The 16,523-nt window shown below is 49.3% G+C and overlaps 1 protein-coding gene across 1 annotated transcript in view; it reads right to left on the bottom strand.

Moving 5' to 3' along the window:
• CRIP3 (cysteine rich protein 3) overlaps positions 1–16,523 on the bottom strand; it is a 276,234-nt gene that overhangs the window by 174,713 nt on the left and 84,998 nt on the right. The window contains exon 3 of the mRNA XM_069236386.1: positions 14,157–14,214. Coding sequence (XP_069092487.1) covers positions 14,157–14,214 — 58 coding nt within the window. The remainder of the gene's footprint in view (positions 1–14,156; positions 14,215–16,523) is intronic.

Raw genomic sequence — 16,523 nt, 5'->3', positions numbered from 1 at the left:
ACCTTGGATCGACTGCAGACTCCTCCAGGAACCGATGTAACTGCAAAGTACCCAGAAGGGCCACTTCAAGTCTGCAACTTCAGCTCCAGCCAGCAACTGCAACAGTTTCCACAGTGTACACGCTCTGGGGACTCCCTGTCTTCACCCTGCACCAGAGTCTGAAGAAATCTCCTGTGGAGTGATGGTCACTTCCATGCTCCAGCAGACACCTTCTAAGACGACGACGGATTCTCTTGGACTCCTCTCCTGGCGACGAGCATGCTCCTTGGAACACAGGTGGTGGATCCCTTTGACACAGACTGTCCTAAGGTCCTCCTGTCCAAATTTGGAGGCGGTAAGAGCTTGCCTTTCCCGTTTGCGACAGTACCCCTGTGCAACCTTCCTCTCCTGAGGCCTCTGTGTACTATTTGTAAGAATCCTTCGTGCACAGCCTGGCCCAGGTCCCCAGCACTATCCTGCAATGTTCAACTCGCCAAGTTGTTATCCAGCGGCGTTGGACCTTCTTTTGTAGTGCTGCAACAACCGCAATTTGTACCTTCATTGTCCCCGTGTCCTGGGACCTCCATGGGTGCTGCATGGTCATCTGCGGGTTTCCTCCAGTGTTGGGAGCCCCCTCTGCCTCCTCAGTCCGAGTTGAGGGCCCCCCAGGGGGTCCAGGCAGCGCCACTTTGACACAATCCACAACACTGCTTGAACCACGGCTTGTTGGAAGAATCCAGCGCTGAAACTCACCTGCATCTCCACGTGGGACATCCATTGCATCACACAGGAACCCGCTGCCATCTTCCTTGGTGCTCTTCTGCAGTCTTCTTCCAACCGGAGACTCCTTTTTTGCACCATCTTCTAGGTGGGCAGGGGCTGCTGTCCTTCCCGGAATCTTCTGCGACTTCTGACCTTGGTCTCCTCTCTTTACAGGTCTTCAGGTCCAGACATCCAAAATGTGTTGTTTTCAGTCTTGCTTGGTTCTTGCAATAACTCAAATCACAACTTGTAGTGTGTCCTAAGGAAACTTGCAGTACTTTACTCCTACTTTCTTGGTTCTGGAGGGAGGGGGGGGGGATATTTTACTCACATTTGAGGTTTTCTTACGCTCCCAGCGATTCTCTAAACACTATGCTAGTCTAGGGGGGAATTTGTGATTCGCATTCAGTATATGGTTTGTGTTGCCCCTAGACCTATTTTCTCCTATAGCATTTACTATTGCTTGCTCTATCCTATGCCTAATTACTTACCTTATTTTGGGGTCTAGTGTATAGATTGTGTATAATACTTACCTCCAGAAGAAGTATTGCCTCTAAGATATTTTTGGCCTTGTGTCACTAAAATAAACTATGTTTATTTTTGGTAACACAGAGTATTGTCTTTAGTTGTGTATAAGTACTGCGTAACTACAGTGGTAATGCGGGAGCCTAGTTCAGCCTAAGTTGCTCTGCTACAGCTACCTCTATCAGCCTAAGCTGCTAGAACACTACTACATTCACCTATAAGGGATCACTGGACCTGGTATAAAGGTGTAAGTACCCAAGGTACCCACTACAAACCAGACCAGCCTCCTACAGGGTGCCCACTAAATACAGCATTTTGTGGATGTTTTAGGGGGGAACCTGGTAGTGACCAATGGGTCACCTACCTTTGGGTGGCTACACCCACTACAGTGGCCACTTCCTGTAGGAAGGGTCACTTCCCTATCCCGGATTGTCTAATTTTCCTTCCACCCAAGATGGAGGAAAATTAAATGGAGTGCCCACCTCACAGGCACAACCATAGGGATGGTTCACGCCAGGTGGGGCCACTCCTCCTACTCTTTGTTTGAGTTTCCTGCCGTTGCTCTTGCCAAAAGTGGGGGTTTGCACTGGGGTTACCATCTGCTGCTAGTAGCAGGCCTGGGGGTCGAGTTTCAAAGGCGGTAAGCCCTTTGAACCTCACTAGCAGGGCAGTGCTCATTCCTGAGAGGGGGGTATGGCCACCTCCACCCAGCAAGAGCTTTGTTCTACAAGCCAGAGAGACAAATCTCTCCCCAAAGGTTTGTAGATTGGTATGTCTGAAGGAATCAGGCTGGCTAGGACCAGTCAGCAGCCATGCCAGGGTAGTTAGCTTTTGCAGTGCGCACCTCTAAAGTGACCCCCTGGGTACTCTTTATAATAAATCCAACAATGGCACTAGTGTGGATACCAAAAAATCCGAGGTTCAGAGTGACCATCAGGTTGCTGTGAAACTCGTACTGACCAGCGTCCAGCACATGCATTTTAAAATGGCTGCTCTGTTCACTCACTATGTCCCAGATTTGGCAAGGACACAGTGGGGACATATTGCTCATGCAGCTATGCCCTCACATACAATATAGTGCACCCTGCCTTTGGGCTGAAGGCCTGCCAAAGTTACCTATGTGTATGCAGTGTGGACAAGGCACACAGTGTGCCATGTTGAGTTAGTGTTTTAGCTTTGCACCAGGACGCTCAGCCTGCAATGGCAGGGCTGGGTGCATCTGGATGTATTGCCCTAGAGAGTGGCACAATCAGTGCTCCTGCCCTCAGGGGCCTACACTTAGTACCCTAGGCACCTAAGTACCTTTTACTATGGACTTACAGTGGTAGCTAAAGGTGTATCCAATTCTGCCAATGCATCACAACCGTTTAACGGAAACAGCTCTGGCACAGGGAACCTTGGTTAGCAGGGGGCCTGGGCACTATCAATTTCTAGGCTACATCATACATCAGGCAAAAAGTGGGGGACTAACCATGCCAAAAAGAGACCCTTTTCCTCAAAGCTGTCACGGGGGCTAGGCATCTAGTAAAAATATGGGGAGCTGAATTGAGGCCAAATGGGAGGACCTTGAACTGATAGTGGGTACAAGCTACAGTGAAACATTGAAATCTGCAATGTTTGGGGTGAGGGACTTGCTTATAGGTCACTGCCGGTGGTGTTTGATAAGGCTGCTGTTAGGATTGCCTGTACTAGTGTTGGTAGGGCTAATACTGCTGAAAGAGTTAATGACACCCTCTATATGATAAAACCTCTTCTGCATGCTCCTCGAAAGGGAACTTCCTGAAATTGTAGGGTGCCCAATGATTTAGCAATATTGCTGCCTGCCCTGATGGCCTGCAAGGCACCTGCCACATGTTTCCGGAAGAGGGCTTCTCAGTCATAAGACTGTGATGGCAGAGGGAGACCCCGCTGGCCGGGGCTGGAGCAACGGAGGGGCGGTTGCGGAGAGAGACTCCCTGGTGCCCTGAGTGACGACAGAAACATGCTGGGGGTCCATGGAGTGCAGCAGAGACACCGGGGCAGGACGAGGCTGCTCTGAAGATACTGGCACGACCAAATAACCAGCAATTGAATGGAGGAACTTGGGGACACCCTCCGAGTCCCTGATCTGAACAGGCCTACCATGGATCGCGGCCACACCGGGAAACATACCGCGATCTGGCCTAACGGAGGGCGATGGCCTTGAGCGACCTTGTGGCATCACTGAAGCAGCGTAATCAACACCAGGGCCGGTCGAGGCCCTACTGAAGGTACCGGCACGAGGTGAGAACGGGGTGGGGGAGGGGAGAGGAGTTAGGGAAAGAAGATTCCCTGCCCCCCCCCCCTTAACATTTAATACCCAATGGCAATTTACAGCTGGGCCGGGACAGAGCTGGACTCATCGTGGAGTCACCGGATCCCAAAGGTGGAGAAGACCACAACTTGGGCCTGAATGCCTCTCCCCACGCCTTCTTTGTAGCCGTGGTAATAACAAACGTGCAAGAGACCTAGACTTGATTTGAAAGACTGCAAGAAGCGAGCTACCTGACTCCTGTTTCCGATATCGTGATGGGGATGGGGAGAGAAGGCGAACAAACAACCCCCCTCCTCCCAGCAAAAGATTGACCAGTTCATGACGCCGGCGGGCCAGTGAGGAGAGGGAGACACAGCTAGCGGAGGCCCCGCACCAGATGGAGTGAATGCCATCCTTCAAGCCATTCAATCATCACAGTCTGCTGTAGAGACTAAGATCGGGGAAGTACGAGAAGACGTGGGTCTTGTTCGACAGGACCTCAGAAACGCAGTGAACCGGATCACCGAGGTTGAAACTAGAGTCTCCCAGACTGAAAACGACCTAGCTGACCTCAGAAGTAAAGTGGCCCAGCTGCAGACTCGAACCGGCGAGCTGCACCGTCGTGCGGAGGATGCAGAAAACCTGTCCAGACGCAATAACCTGCGTTTCATCGGATTTCCGGAGGGCATAGAAGATGGCGGCGCCTCTGAGTTCCTAGAGAAGTGGATTAAAACCTGGATGCCGGACCAGTCCCTTTCGCCCTGGTTTGCGATCGAAAGAGCCCACAGGGCACTGGCTCCTCGCCCCCACCAGGCGGCCCAAAACGCCCAATGATTGCGCGCTTCTTTAACTTCAAAGATAGAGACAATACCCTTAAGGAGGCTAGGAGATCGGAAGATCTTCAATGGGAGAACCATAAAATCCTAATATTCCCAAACTATACCCGTGAGGTCCAGATCCGCCGCCGGTCGTACGAGCACGTTAAGCAGAAACTTAGAGCGATGCAACTTTCATACATGCTCCTCTTCCCCGCGCGGCTCAAGGTCCTCTTGGCCGGGCGAACGCACTTTTTTGAAACACCTGAAGAGGCTTGGGACTGGCTGACGGAGGAGAGCATCGGAGCCTGAGGGGGGGGGGGGGCCCCTGGGACACACGGAGAGGGCCCCTCGGGTCAGACCCCCCCCCATACCGGGAGGCCCCCAGAGGAGCCAGAGGCGTACCAGATCCCGGAGAGGGAGACCGAAAGAGACAAACACTTTGGCAAATAATGAGGAAACCCGAGACTCTGGCTCACAAATAGAGAGGAAACCCGAGGACCCTTCTGAGCCTCAGACCTCAAGCCAAACGACAGATGATAACAGCTTGAGCCAGTCCCCGGCCCTCGGTTAATATGACGCATTTGACTCCCGCTGATGGGAGTCCAAAAGACTTGGGATGTCCGACTTACCTATGCAGACCTTACAAGGGTCACTACAGAAGGCGTCAAGCCACTCTACTATACGACACCCGAGACTTGGCAGGTTACCACTAATTGTAATTGATCCGATTATATCCACCCCAAGGACAGTCTTGCTGGCTGTCTGGTTTTGGTTGGGTATTTGGGCGACAGATGCTTCCGGGGTGGGAGTATGGGGAGGGGGATGGTTGGGGGGGATGGGCTTTTGAAGTTAGCCTAGATAGGAATAAGTTGGTTAGCTTCCTTATTATTTTACTGTTATGTTTGGAATGGTCGTCCCTGGGTCCACAGCCTGACTCAGCCCTATGCAACACCTATGCAACTCATGCCTGGCACTCATTAACTCAGGTCCTTTCCTGGAACGTAAATGGCCTGTTGGACAAGATTAAGAGGTCAGCAGTATTTAACACTCTCCGCAGATACTCCCCCTTAGTGGTCCTCTTGCAGGAAACCCACCTCCTTGGGACTAGGTGCCCCATGCTCATACTGGGAGGATATGACAGAGTATACCACGCGGGCTTCTCCAGGGGTTCTAGAGGGGTAGCCATTTTACTTCACCGCTCTCTGCCTGTGGTGATCACAGCCACGCAGGCCGACCCACAGGGCAGATTTGTAGTGGCCACGGGGACTCTTCATGGAACACCGATAAATTTTATATCTGCATATGCCCCCCCGACGAGACTTGATGCCTTCTTGCACTCGCTTCGCCGAGTGGTTGTGGGACTGCCCCAAGGGACCACCCTGCTGGGAGGGGACTTCAACGTGGTTCTCGATCCAGATTTGGATGTATCCTGTGGAATTACGGCCAGTAGATTAGCCAGGGCCTCGGCTCTTACTGGCTGGACTGAGAGCCTTGGCCTTTGCGAGGTATGGAGAACCTGGCACCCTAGGGATCGTCGATACACCCACACATCGGCCGCCCACCGGACACAATCCAGAATAGACCTGGTATTCATGTCCGCTCTGGACCTCTCGAGCGTCACAGGGACAGAGATACTCCCCCGGGGAGTCTCGGACCACGCACCAGTGCGGGACCGCCTGGGTGGAGCAGATCCCTCCAGACGCCCGGTATGGCGCCTAAACGCATGGTACTTACAAGACAAAGACTATACCCAGGAGATCAGAAATCAACTAACTCAATATTTTGATCTGAATCTGGGGTCGGTCCGATCCCCGGGAACACTATGGGCCGCCTGTAAGGCTACCCTCAGAGGGCATGCCAAGCACCTTCTCCGTTCCCGCGAGCGGGACAGGAACTCCCAGATCTCTGACCTGGAGGCCAGGGCCCCGAGACTGGAACGCCAACAAATGACCTCTTCGTCTGCCGCTGCCCTGAGGCAGCTGACTATGGTCAGAGAAGAAATTAAACACATAATGCTAGATTCGGCTAGGTGCATGTGGAGAGCTTCGGTAGCCCGTATATATGCCTGGGGGGACAAAAATGGGAAGCTCTTGCACTGGCTGGCCTCTCGCCCTCTGGCCAGCAGGGTTATACCTGAGATTTTAGAGCCCTCGGCCTCCCTCTCTAGGACACCGGCTGAAATCGCACAAAGCTTTGCCTCCTATTATGCCCGCCTCTATGCAATGCACCCCCGCCCCGCCATTGAGAAAGAGACTCCCCTCCTGAATGAGGTCACTCTCACCAGGATCTCCCTGGAGACAAGAGATAGGCTGGACGAAACTATTAGCCTTGCAGAGATCACCAGTGCAATTTCCAACCTGGCACCGGGCAAGACCCCAGGCCCTGACGGACTCCCGGCAGAGATATATAGCAAATGCAGTGATATATTGGGTCCCCACCTACTCAACATGTATGGAGAAGCCGAGAAATTAGGCTGATTTCCCACCGAGATTGACCAAGCTACGATAGTAGTGATCGCTAAAACCCAACCCCCATCGCGGCATTGTTCGGCATACCGACCCATCTCACTTCTAAATATTGAGATCAAAGTGCTTTCTTCGACCCTGGCCTCCAGATTGAAGGAGATAATGCCCACATTAGTGCACCCTGACCAATGTGGCTTCATGCCCACTCGTAGTACCAGGCACTGCATTAGGCGGTTGCATCTGGCTCTGGCACATCGCAAGACTCTTTCACACACACCCATGGCATTACTCTTACTGGACTTTGAAAAAGCCTTTGACAGTGGATTGGTCCTACCTTGAACTGGTCCTGCAGAAAAATGGGCTCGGTCCCAGATTCCGCGGCCTGGTGAGACTCCTGTACTCCAAGCCGACAGCTCGAGTCCGGGTGAATGGAGTGGTCTCCGACCCGTTCCCTATTGGCCGCGGAACCCGACAGGGTTGCCCGCTATCCCCATTGCTCTTCGCGTTAATGATAGAGCCTCTTGCAATACTGCTGCAAGGAGATCCCCTGATCGAAGGCTTGTCCTGGCCCGCTTGTGCAGAGGATCGTGTGGCGCTATACGCAGACGTTGTCCTCCTATATATCTCCAACCCGGCTAAAAGAATCCCCCGCGTGCTAGAGATCCTGGGCCTTTTCGCAGAAGCCTCGGGGCTGATCCTGAACCCCGCCAAGTCCCTATTGGTCCCCCTACACCGCTCCGGAGAATGTGTGGACTGGCAGCGGAATATTCCAGTACGAAGAAACAGCTTTAAATACCTGGGAATATATATTTCACTTCTCCCTGAGTTGACATGGGAACTTAACATTACACCGTTAACCAGAAAAATCAGAAGTGATCTCCTACACTGGAGGACACTCCCTCTTAACCTGCTTGGTAGAATAGCGCTCTACAAGATGATGATCCTTCCTAGGCTCCTCTATCTCCTGCAAAATTTTCCCCATCCCATCCCTAGGAAATGGTTTGGGGAAATGGACTCATTGGCGCACCAATTGATATGGAGCGGAGCCCGCCCACGGTTAGCGCTCAAAACTTGCCAGAGGGATGTATATGATGGAGGTTTGGGCATGTCCAATATCCATTACTACCACCTTGCGTCACAAGTACTTGTGATTAATGACTGGATGGGGGGTGGGTGGACAGACCCGGCATACCGACTGGAGCTCCAAACGATGGGTTACCCACGGATTTTGGGCACCCTCTATGGAGGTCCGATCTCTCGAGACGTCCCAGACGTGACCAGGGTGGTTCTACAGGGATGGCGGACAGCTCAAAAATCGACGGGGTGGTGGGGGCGACTTACCCAACAGACCCCACTGTGGCATGGGAGGCAATTGGTGGAGGTGGCGGGCCTGGAGGGGTTTCAGAACTGGGATAACATAGGCATCTCCACGCTCTGCGATGTCTGGAACGGGTCACACTTACGGTCCTTCGAAGATCTCCAGAAAAACTTTTCATTAAATAAAACAGTTCCACAGATACCTCCAGCTCCGACATGCCTTATCAGTACATATCCGAGTGGGAGAAACCATACCCGAATGCAGCCTCATGGAGGCCAAGGCATTGATGGGGGGCCTGGGCAGGGGAGGTGTTTCCCAGATATATCGCACCCTGGTCTCCGGCACCTCGGGTTCCCTGGGGGTACTTCGCCAGAGATGGGAGGGGTGGGTAGGCCCCATGGAAGAGATGGAATGGGGTGAGGCGCTAATGGCCCCGCGTGCCCTGGCGATCGCTACCCGCCTTAGACTGATACAAACTTATTTTTTGCACACAGCATACTTCACACCAGACAAACTACACAGAGCGGGCCTCCGCCCCACTGCGGAGTGCCCCCGTTGCAGAAATCCTACAGCTGACTTCTTCCACATGGTATGGACCTGCCCGGCCATGGTAGCCTATTGGGGAGCTGTCTTGGGGGAGGTTTCTGAGGTGTTACAGGAGAATATAGAGAGAGAGCCTCTGTCCCTCCTCCTTGGGATCATGGGCGACACCGAGCTAAGGAGACCAGATCGAATTTTCCTCGGGGTGGCGTGCTTAGTGGCTAAGAGGGATATAGTGGCAAACTGAAAGGCCAAGAGTGCCCCATCATTGGCTAAATGGAGACGGGGAGTGGATTGGTGAGCGCAGAGTGAAAAACTTGTATATGAGGCCAGAGGATGTCCAAATAAATACAATAGGATATGGGGGAAATGGGAGGCCGCACTAGGCTCCTGAATAACATGCCATCTCTAATATAAGCGCTGTCTGGGATCACAGGTTCGACCAATGTTGGATGCCTGTTGGCATCGTGTTTTGATGTTTGTATCATGATTTTTCTTTCTCTTGCAAAAATCAATAAAAAAATCTTTATCAAAAAAAAGACTGTGATGGCAGACAAGGTCAAAAAAACTTGCCTATATTGTACAAGCGCCTGCTCTCCATCTGGTGGAGCAGAGATAGGCGTGGAGGGGTTTTTGAAACGGTGCTGAGCTGCTTGACAGATAGCAGTCAGGCTTTGGGTGTCTGACTAAGCAGGCACAGGAGTCTTCTGAAGCCTAGTATTGATCTATACGACACAAGACTGTTGCGATCGTTGCAGGGTTCCTCATAATCTTCGTTCCTTCTTCCCATATGTAAGCTATCATCAGGATGGCTTGTACCAATTTTTGTAGGCTCTCTAAAAATCACAAAGAAAACAGTCAAGACTGTTTGACTGATTTTGGCAGTTGAGATTTTTTTGCCGCTCTCTCCATCAGGTTGTGACAATCTAGATCATCCGGAGCCAAGTTTACAGGCTATGGTGCAGGAGGAGATGGTTGTTAGGAATTATATAATCAGCACCTGTGCAACCGTGTCTATAAAGTATAGGTGTAACAGCCAAAAGAGCATGTGGTGTTCACTGAACGCCATGCAAGGCTGGCGGAAGAAAACATCTACCCAAGAGGTTCCAGCCTTTTGGATTCCCTATCTGGCTGTGCGGAAGGGAATGCGCCTGGGGACGGGGAGGCTTGGATAACCAAGCTCTCAGGGGTAAGGTGTTTCATCAGTAACACTTGGCCACAGGAAGCTGGTCTATGGCGGCGAGTGATTATCCTGTTTACAGGAGCCCCTGTGCTGGGTTTGGGCCAAGTACTCAGCAAGACATCAATAAAGGGCAAAAGGGGTTCAGAAGAGGAAGCCCCAGGGTGAAGCACCTCAGTCAGGAGTTTACTCCTGACTGCCACTGAAGGCAGCTCAAGGCCCAGGATCTCAGCCTCTCTCTGCATGACCACAGAATAGGAAGCTCCCTCCTCCATAGCCAAGGTAGGAATAAAAACCATGCCAGCAACAGGGTGGGTGTGCGCGCACACCACTGGCTTCACCCAGGTCAGTACTCCAGTCCTTGGGATCTTCAAACTGGTATTCCAAAGGGCCTAGACCCTCCCAATCCTCACAGTATCCCAATTCTCACCATATCCCAAACCCCAAAAATATGGATCAGAATCCGACCTAGAGAGCAATGTCCCTGTCGAAGTCTAAATCAACGTTGGTCCGGCTCAGTTTGTAGGAAGGAAGGGGGATGGTACGACCAACGCCAGTTCGGATCTGGATCCCTGGGTGCCCTCCGAAGTCCAGGCCGAAGCCGCCAGCGTGGAACCAGAGGAGGCCCCTGTCGACCCCACTGGGCTCAAAGGCGCTCCGGCAGAGTTGGACTGCCCAAATATGCAGCACATGGCCTCATAGAACTCATGGAGTTGGGCAGGGGTTGCTCCGGGTCACGGAAAGTCAGGGAGGCATGGAGCTGACCCAGAAGCAAGCTCAGAGGACAGAGGCCTAGTGCAGCAATGCTCTTTTTCCCCGCATTGTGTCAGTCGACAGATGGGTGAAGTCGAAGAATGCTTGCTGTTCTTTGACTTCATGTTCCTCAACTTGCCTGACCGTCCCAAGGACTTAGAGTGGGACGATGAAGAATGGGGGCTCCACAACCATTCTTGGGACCATCCTCTCAACCGGGAGTGATGCGGAGCCGAGCGCAAGGCCACAAGTAGCTTTAGGGACTGCTTCCTCAAAGCGTTCGGGTTCGTGGCCCAGCACTCTGAGCACGACTTTGGGTCGTGGCTGCACTATTACAGGGTGAATGAAACCGCTCTCAAGACATAAAAATTAGCACACACTCTTCTTGGCAATCCAAAGACAGTGTTTACTGTCACAACAATGAGAATGCACTGCAGATTGCACCTCACCCCTGCACAAACTGCCTCTACGTTCTCGAATGCCTGTTCACAGACAAGCCTTTTTTTTATACACATCAGTACAATACTTTATTTCACATGATCAATAATAGATAACTTGCAAGTTTACAGATTAAAATGGAAAAACACTTTAACATGTGCCCCCCCCATAACCTCAAATTTCTAGGCAAAGTCATTACTAGCTCTTTATTATACGTTCAAAGGTTTATGACAAAGCATTTTTTTGACCTATGAATGCGTAAGTGCTCTTTTGTAAATGTAATTTATTTGAAGTGTGTGCTGACAGCATTGTGTGTCTGGGACTTCTGAGTGTTCAGAATTTGGTTCCTTCCTTGTATCCATTTTAGGTTGTGCACCTATGTGCTTTGGGCCAATTCAGTTATGTACCCATTGTGTAATCAGTCTGCAATCCGGGGACTCCGGTGCGGATGTCGTAAATACTTGCAGGGTTAGTCAGACATGAGTTGGCCTTTAATAGATGACCCTTTCATGTTCCTCATTCTACTACGTTCTTAAATGAACTTTCACCTTGCTCATCAGTGTGGAGGTTAGGCCTAAAATGTTTTTTTGATGGTTAACAGCAGTGTAGTTTCTACTTTTGCTTGTTGTTGTGTGATGTTTTCACATTTCATATTGACAGCAGTGCACTTATTTTTTACATTTCGTACAACATGCCAGCTATACTTTATTGTTTAGGAGTACTGATTACGTTTCCGAGATGGAGAAATGTCTGGATTCCCTCAGGCAGGTGGACCAAAACGTCAAATTAGTTGACACCGTATGGTCAATGAGTTGGCCTAAGCAGCTAGATCGAAATGGAGTGATGACGTGAATGAGTCCTGGTTCATTAAGGTGGGATTCCTTGCTAGTGGAAAACCTTGGACTTCTAATCCGACAAAACACTCAAATAAAGTCCAAGCCTGTCAGCTAAAATCCAAGTAGCATACCAGTGGGTCAGTGCCACAGTTGAGCCAAATGCATGTCTTCCTGTAGTCTACACTCTCAGTGCCTGTGATGTTGTCTGCGCCCACAGACATGTACTCCTGCTAGGCATGGCTCATCGGCTTTTATACCCTACAGTCTCCTTCAGTAGAACATTAGTTAATAAGTCACTTCACTGCGGCTTTGTAAAATTAGCGACGTAACACACTAGGGCAACCCAATAACCAAACACTCCCACCGCTGATACTAGGTATAAATACAAGCACACAAAAGGATCCCCTGGAGGAGAACATTTACAAACCCGTTTTGCTTATGGAACAGCAGTACAGAATCTATCTGCTAACCTTGTTACATGCAATAAACAGCAGAACATAAGAGAATGGATCATGTCAGGCGTAACTTTGTATATGTATTGGATACAATTGATTCATTATATTAGATCAGGAAAAGGTGTTTGTTACAAATGAAGGCTCAAAACTGTTTAATCAGTAAAGTCGCACTTTCCTGTTGCACTTACATCAACATTAAAAATGTTGAAAGTGATGGTCCCAAGTAGCACAGGCATCGCCCAGGGATATAGTCCTCTTTGGCTCAAAAAAGGCAAAATACTTGAGGCTGAAGGGAATTCTCTTTCTCTGTATCATTAGATAACTGTGGTCATCACTGCATCAATGTTTCGGTCCCAACTTGTCTGATCAGTACAAACACCATCCTCCGGACCAAGTGTCGGAATGTATAGTTAGTCACTTCAATGCACCTCGAGAAATTCGCATCAAAGAGCCGGGCACGGAGCAGCACCGTGCACAAAGCAGAGGCCCTGTACAAGTCCTAGTTCGCATTAGTATTCCGCTTGTAAGCAGAGCTGCCAATTAAAGTTAGCCCAAGATTTGAACCACTTAATACTGTAGAGCATAAACAGACTACCTAATCCGAGCAGATTTCTAGACCACATAGCGACTATTTTATACCAATGTGCCCCCTACTTTCACTGCAATATAAATCACAATTCATAGTACAGGACTTCCCGACACCTTCATGGACACGGAGTTTCCACGGGCACGAACTCTGCCCAACCTGTGTTCTGCCACACCAGGGCCTTCTACCTCTGTGCTCCGCTATGATTGATGGATACATCAAATCATAGGACAGTGCACAATAGTTGCCTTACAGGGATTAAGCAAGATGTCATTTTTTGGGTGATTCGAAGGTTAATACTATGCCTGTCATTTATTTTGCCCATTGATCACCAACATGCTAAATCAACAATCTAGAAAAAAAAAATAGCTCCCTGGATATATGGTTACTCATTCAGTGCAGGCATAAGAGACCATATGCTATTCATTCACTACCACTGCCTTTGATTTATCCACCAATTGCAAGTGAGAAATTTCCGAAAGTCTTCCAGAAACTGGACTGCTAAGGCATTTAGGTCGATTATTATTTTAAGTATGGCTTTTGAAAAAAAAAAAAAAAAGTCGGACATCCAACAAGAGCGCTTGATTGACTCTCTGGTACTTCAACGGTACATACAAGTCAAGGATCAACTGAAAAATAGGTCCAGCGGTATTTGGCTGCCTTGGTGTCACATATTTGATAACTGGAAGGATAACAGACAAGGCGGAAACTCCTGGCCCCAGAACAGTAAGTACCAGCGCAGAAGGACTAGTAGATGGTGGACATCAAGAGGATAGTCTATACAAAGACTTCCAAAACAAGAATGTTGGGAGACACCGGTGTGTGCGGAGACTGAGCATGACCTGAATGAGTCCAGGCATATATTACGAAAAGAAGCTACAGGGGCACACATCTCTTGGTACGTAGGAGGAAGCAAGAACATAACATATAAATTGTATATCATCACAATGCCATTTTATCCATTTACTGTTCCTTGATCCTCAGATCAGGTTAATTATTAAAGTAACTAACATTTCTAAGTAAAATCCGATGAGGTTTCGAATAATTTCAAACAAAAAGCAATTGTCTAACAGTTATGATTAAGATTTGCACAAGCCATCAGTTGAGCACTTTCTCTTGTGCCACGGTTTTATTTAGTGCTTATCCTTCTACAACTTGTTAAATTACATATAATTATTCTTGCAGGTTAAATATGGACATGACAACCCTGATCTCCGGGTTTTTCTTACCTTTAGGACCAAAGAGAGCAGCATAGCAGGGTTTGTGGCAATACGGCTTTCCATCATGCTGCAGAGGAAGGAATGCAGGTTCTTTTATCTAGGATATCGTATTACATGCCATTAAATCACCATTTATTACTGATTAATTGATCTCCAATGCATAGGTTGACATATGAAAACCTCCTCCTTTCCATAACAGGTCAGAAACAAACGCACACTAACCACAAACAAAACAAAACACAAAGAACAAGTTACTAACCTTCGGTAACGCTTTTTCTGGTGGATACAATAGCTACCTGTGGATTCCTCACCTTATGAATTCTCCCATGCGCCAGCATCCAACAGAAAATCTTCTTCCCAGCTCTCTACGTCGAGTATGTCACAATTGCACGGCTCCACGCGACTCAGTCTGATGTCATCGTGCCAATAAGAGGTCCTCGCCGGCATGCTGTCAGTTTCACCCATTTTTTTACGTGCCTTTGAGGCGAACAGGTGAAAACCGACCTCACAATAGCTCAAATGAATACATATATGTAGAAAACCATAATGATGCAATAGAATTATAACCTATATATAATATAATGTAATATATATACAGACACAATCACCAAAATCTATTTACACTTGTAAAACAAACAACTTGTCAGTCAGTCACAAAACTTTATTCGGCAAATGCCATAAAAGTACAGACAAAAACACAAATACCACACAATAATTACGTTACAGTAAATAGATAGAAGAATAAAATAGTACCATATCTAAAACATTACGCAAACAACTTAGTATAACCAGACAGGCAATGGGGAGGCGGGTGGGACCGTGAGGAATCCACAGGCAGCTAGTGTATCCACCAGAAAAAGCGTTACCGAAGGTAAGTAACTTGTTCTTTTGATGGATACAACTACCTGTGGATTCCTCACCTTATGAATAGAGTCCCAAAGCAGTACCGCACTCAGAGGTCGGTGCCTGACTGGTTACACCAAGAAATCCTGCAACACAGATTGTGAAAAATGGCCGTCCCTCCTAACCTCCGAGTCAAAGCAGTAATGCTCTGCGAAGGTGTGGAGGGACGCCCAAGTTGCTGCCTTGCAAATATCCACCACCGGAACCCCTCTTGCCAGAGCGGCAGACTTCACCTGGTGGAATGGGCTCTAATACCCTCAGGGGGAACCTTCTTTCCCAACGAGTAGCAAACCTTGATACAAAGAATGACCCCACCTGGAGATCGTTCTTTTATGGACCACTCTTGCCCTCCCTCTTTCCAATATATCCCACGAACAGCTGGTCCTCCAGGCAAAAGTCTTTCGTCCTCTCAATATAAAAACCTGAAAGCCCTTCTGGGGTCCAAACAGTGGAGCTTCTATTCCTTCTTCAAGGGGTGAGGAGGAGGGTAGCAAGATGGAAGGGTAATGATCTGCCCCATATGAAAGGGAGCGACAACTTTAGGTAGGAAAACCGCCCTGGTTTTCAGCACCACTTTATCAGGAAAGAATAAAGTAAAGGGAGGTTTAACAAAGAGCCTGAAGCTCACCCACATGCCTAGCCGAGGTTATAGCTATCAGAAAAACCGTCTTAAGAACTAGAAACCTTAGTGGGCAAGAATGCATGGGTTTGAACGGTGACCCCATTAAAAAAGTTAAAATGAGATTCAGATCTCACGGAGTCATATGAAAAGGAGTGGGAAGAAACCTATTAGTTAAACCCTTGAAGAACCAAATAACAATAGGCGATTTAAACAAGGAGGGCTGATCGGGAAGGCAAAGAAAGGCCAACAGTGCCGCCAAATAGCCCTTAACAGTAGCAACCGCACAACCCTTCTGTGCTAAAGCAAACAGAACATCAGAGAGGTGGGCCCTCAAAAGGATCAATTTGCTTCTCTCCACACCAAGCCACGAATTATGCCCATCTGCCGGCATAAACAGTCTTAGTGGAGTGTCGCCTGGCTGATAGAATAACATCCACTACCTCTGCTGGGAGAGAGAAAAAACTCAGGTTGCCCTGTTCAATCTCCAGGCCTTGGAGGTGGGGGTATAGAACCTGCCCCTGCGAGAGGAGGTCTGCAGTGAAAGGGAGATGGAGCGGAGGGCACAGCGAGAGTTGGAGAAGGTCTGAGTACCACACGCTTCTTGGCCAATCCAGGGCTACTAAAATGACCGGGGGGGGGAGGGGTGGGGGGGGAGGGGTAATGCGTAGAACAACTGGTTGCACAGAGATCTCAAATGCATCCCCCAAAGCTCCTTGCACTGCATACTGGAGGCTGCAGAATGACGGACAGTGCGCATTCTCCCGAGTGGCAAACAGATCCTTGGAGAACCCAAAGTCTGAAAGATGTGCAGGACCAGATCCGGATGGAGACGCCCCCCGTGATCAGCCGAA

This window comes from Pleurodeles waltl, chromosome 5, assembly GCF_031143425.1.
Source record: "Pleurodeles waltl isolate 20211129_DDA chromosome 5, aPleWal1.hap1.20221129, whole genome shotgun sequence".
NCBI lineage: Eukaryota > Metazoa > Chordata > Amphibia > Caudata > Salamandridae > Pleurodeles > Pleurodeles waltl.
The sequence above is the reverse complement of the archived record's forward strand: the minus strand, read 5'-3'. Positions and strand labels throughout refer to the sequence as shown.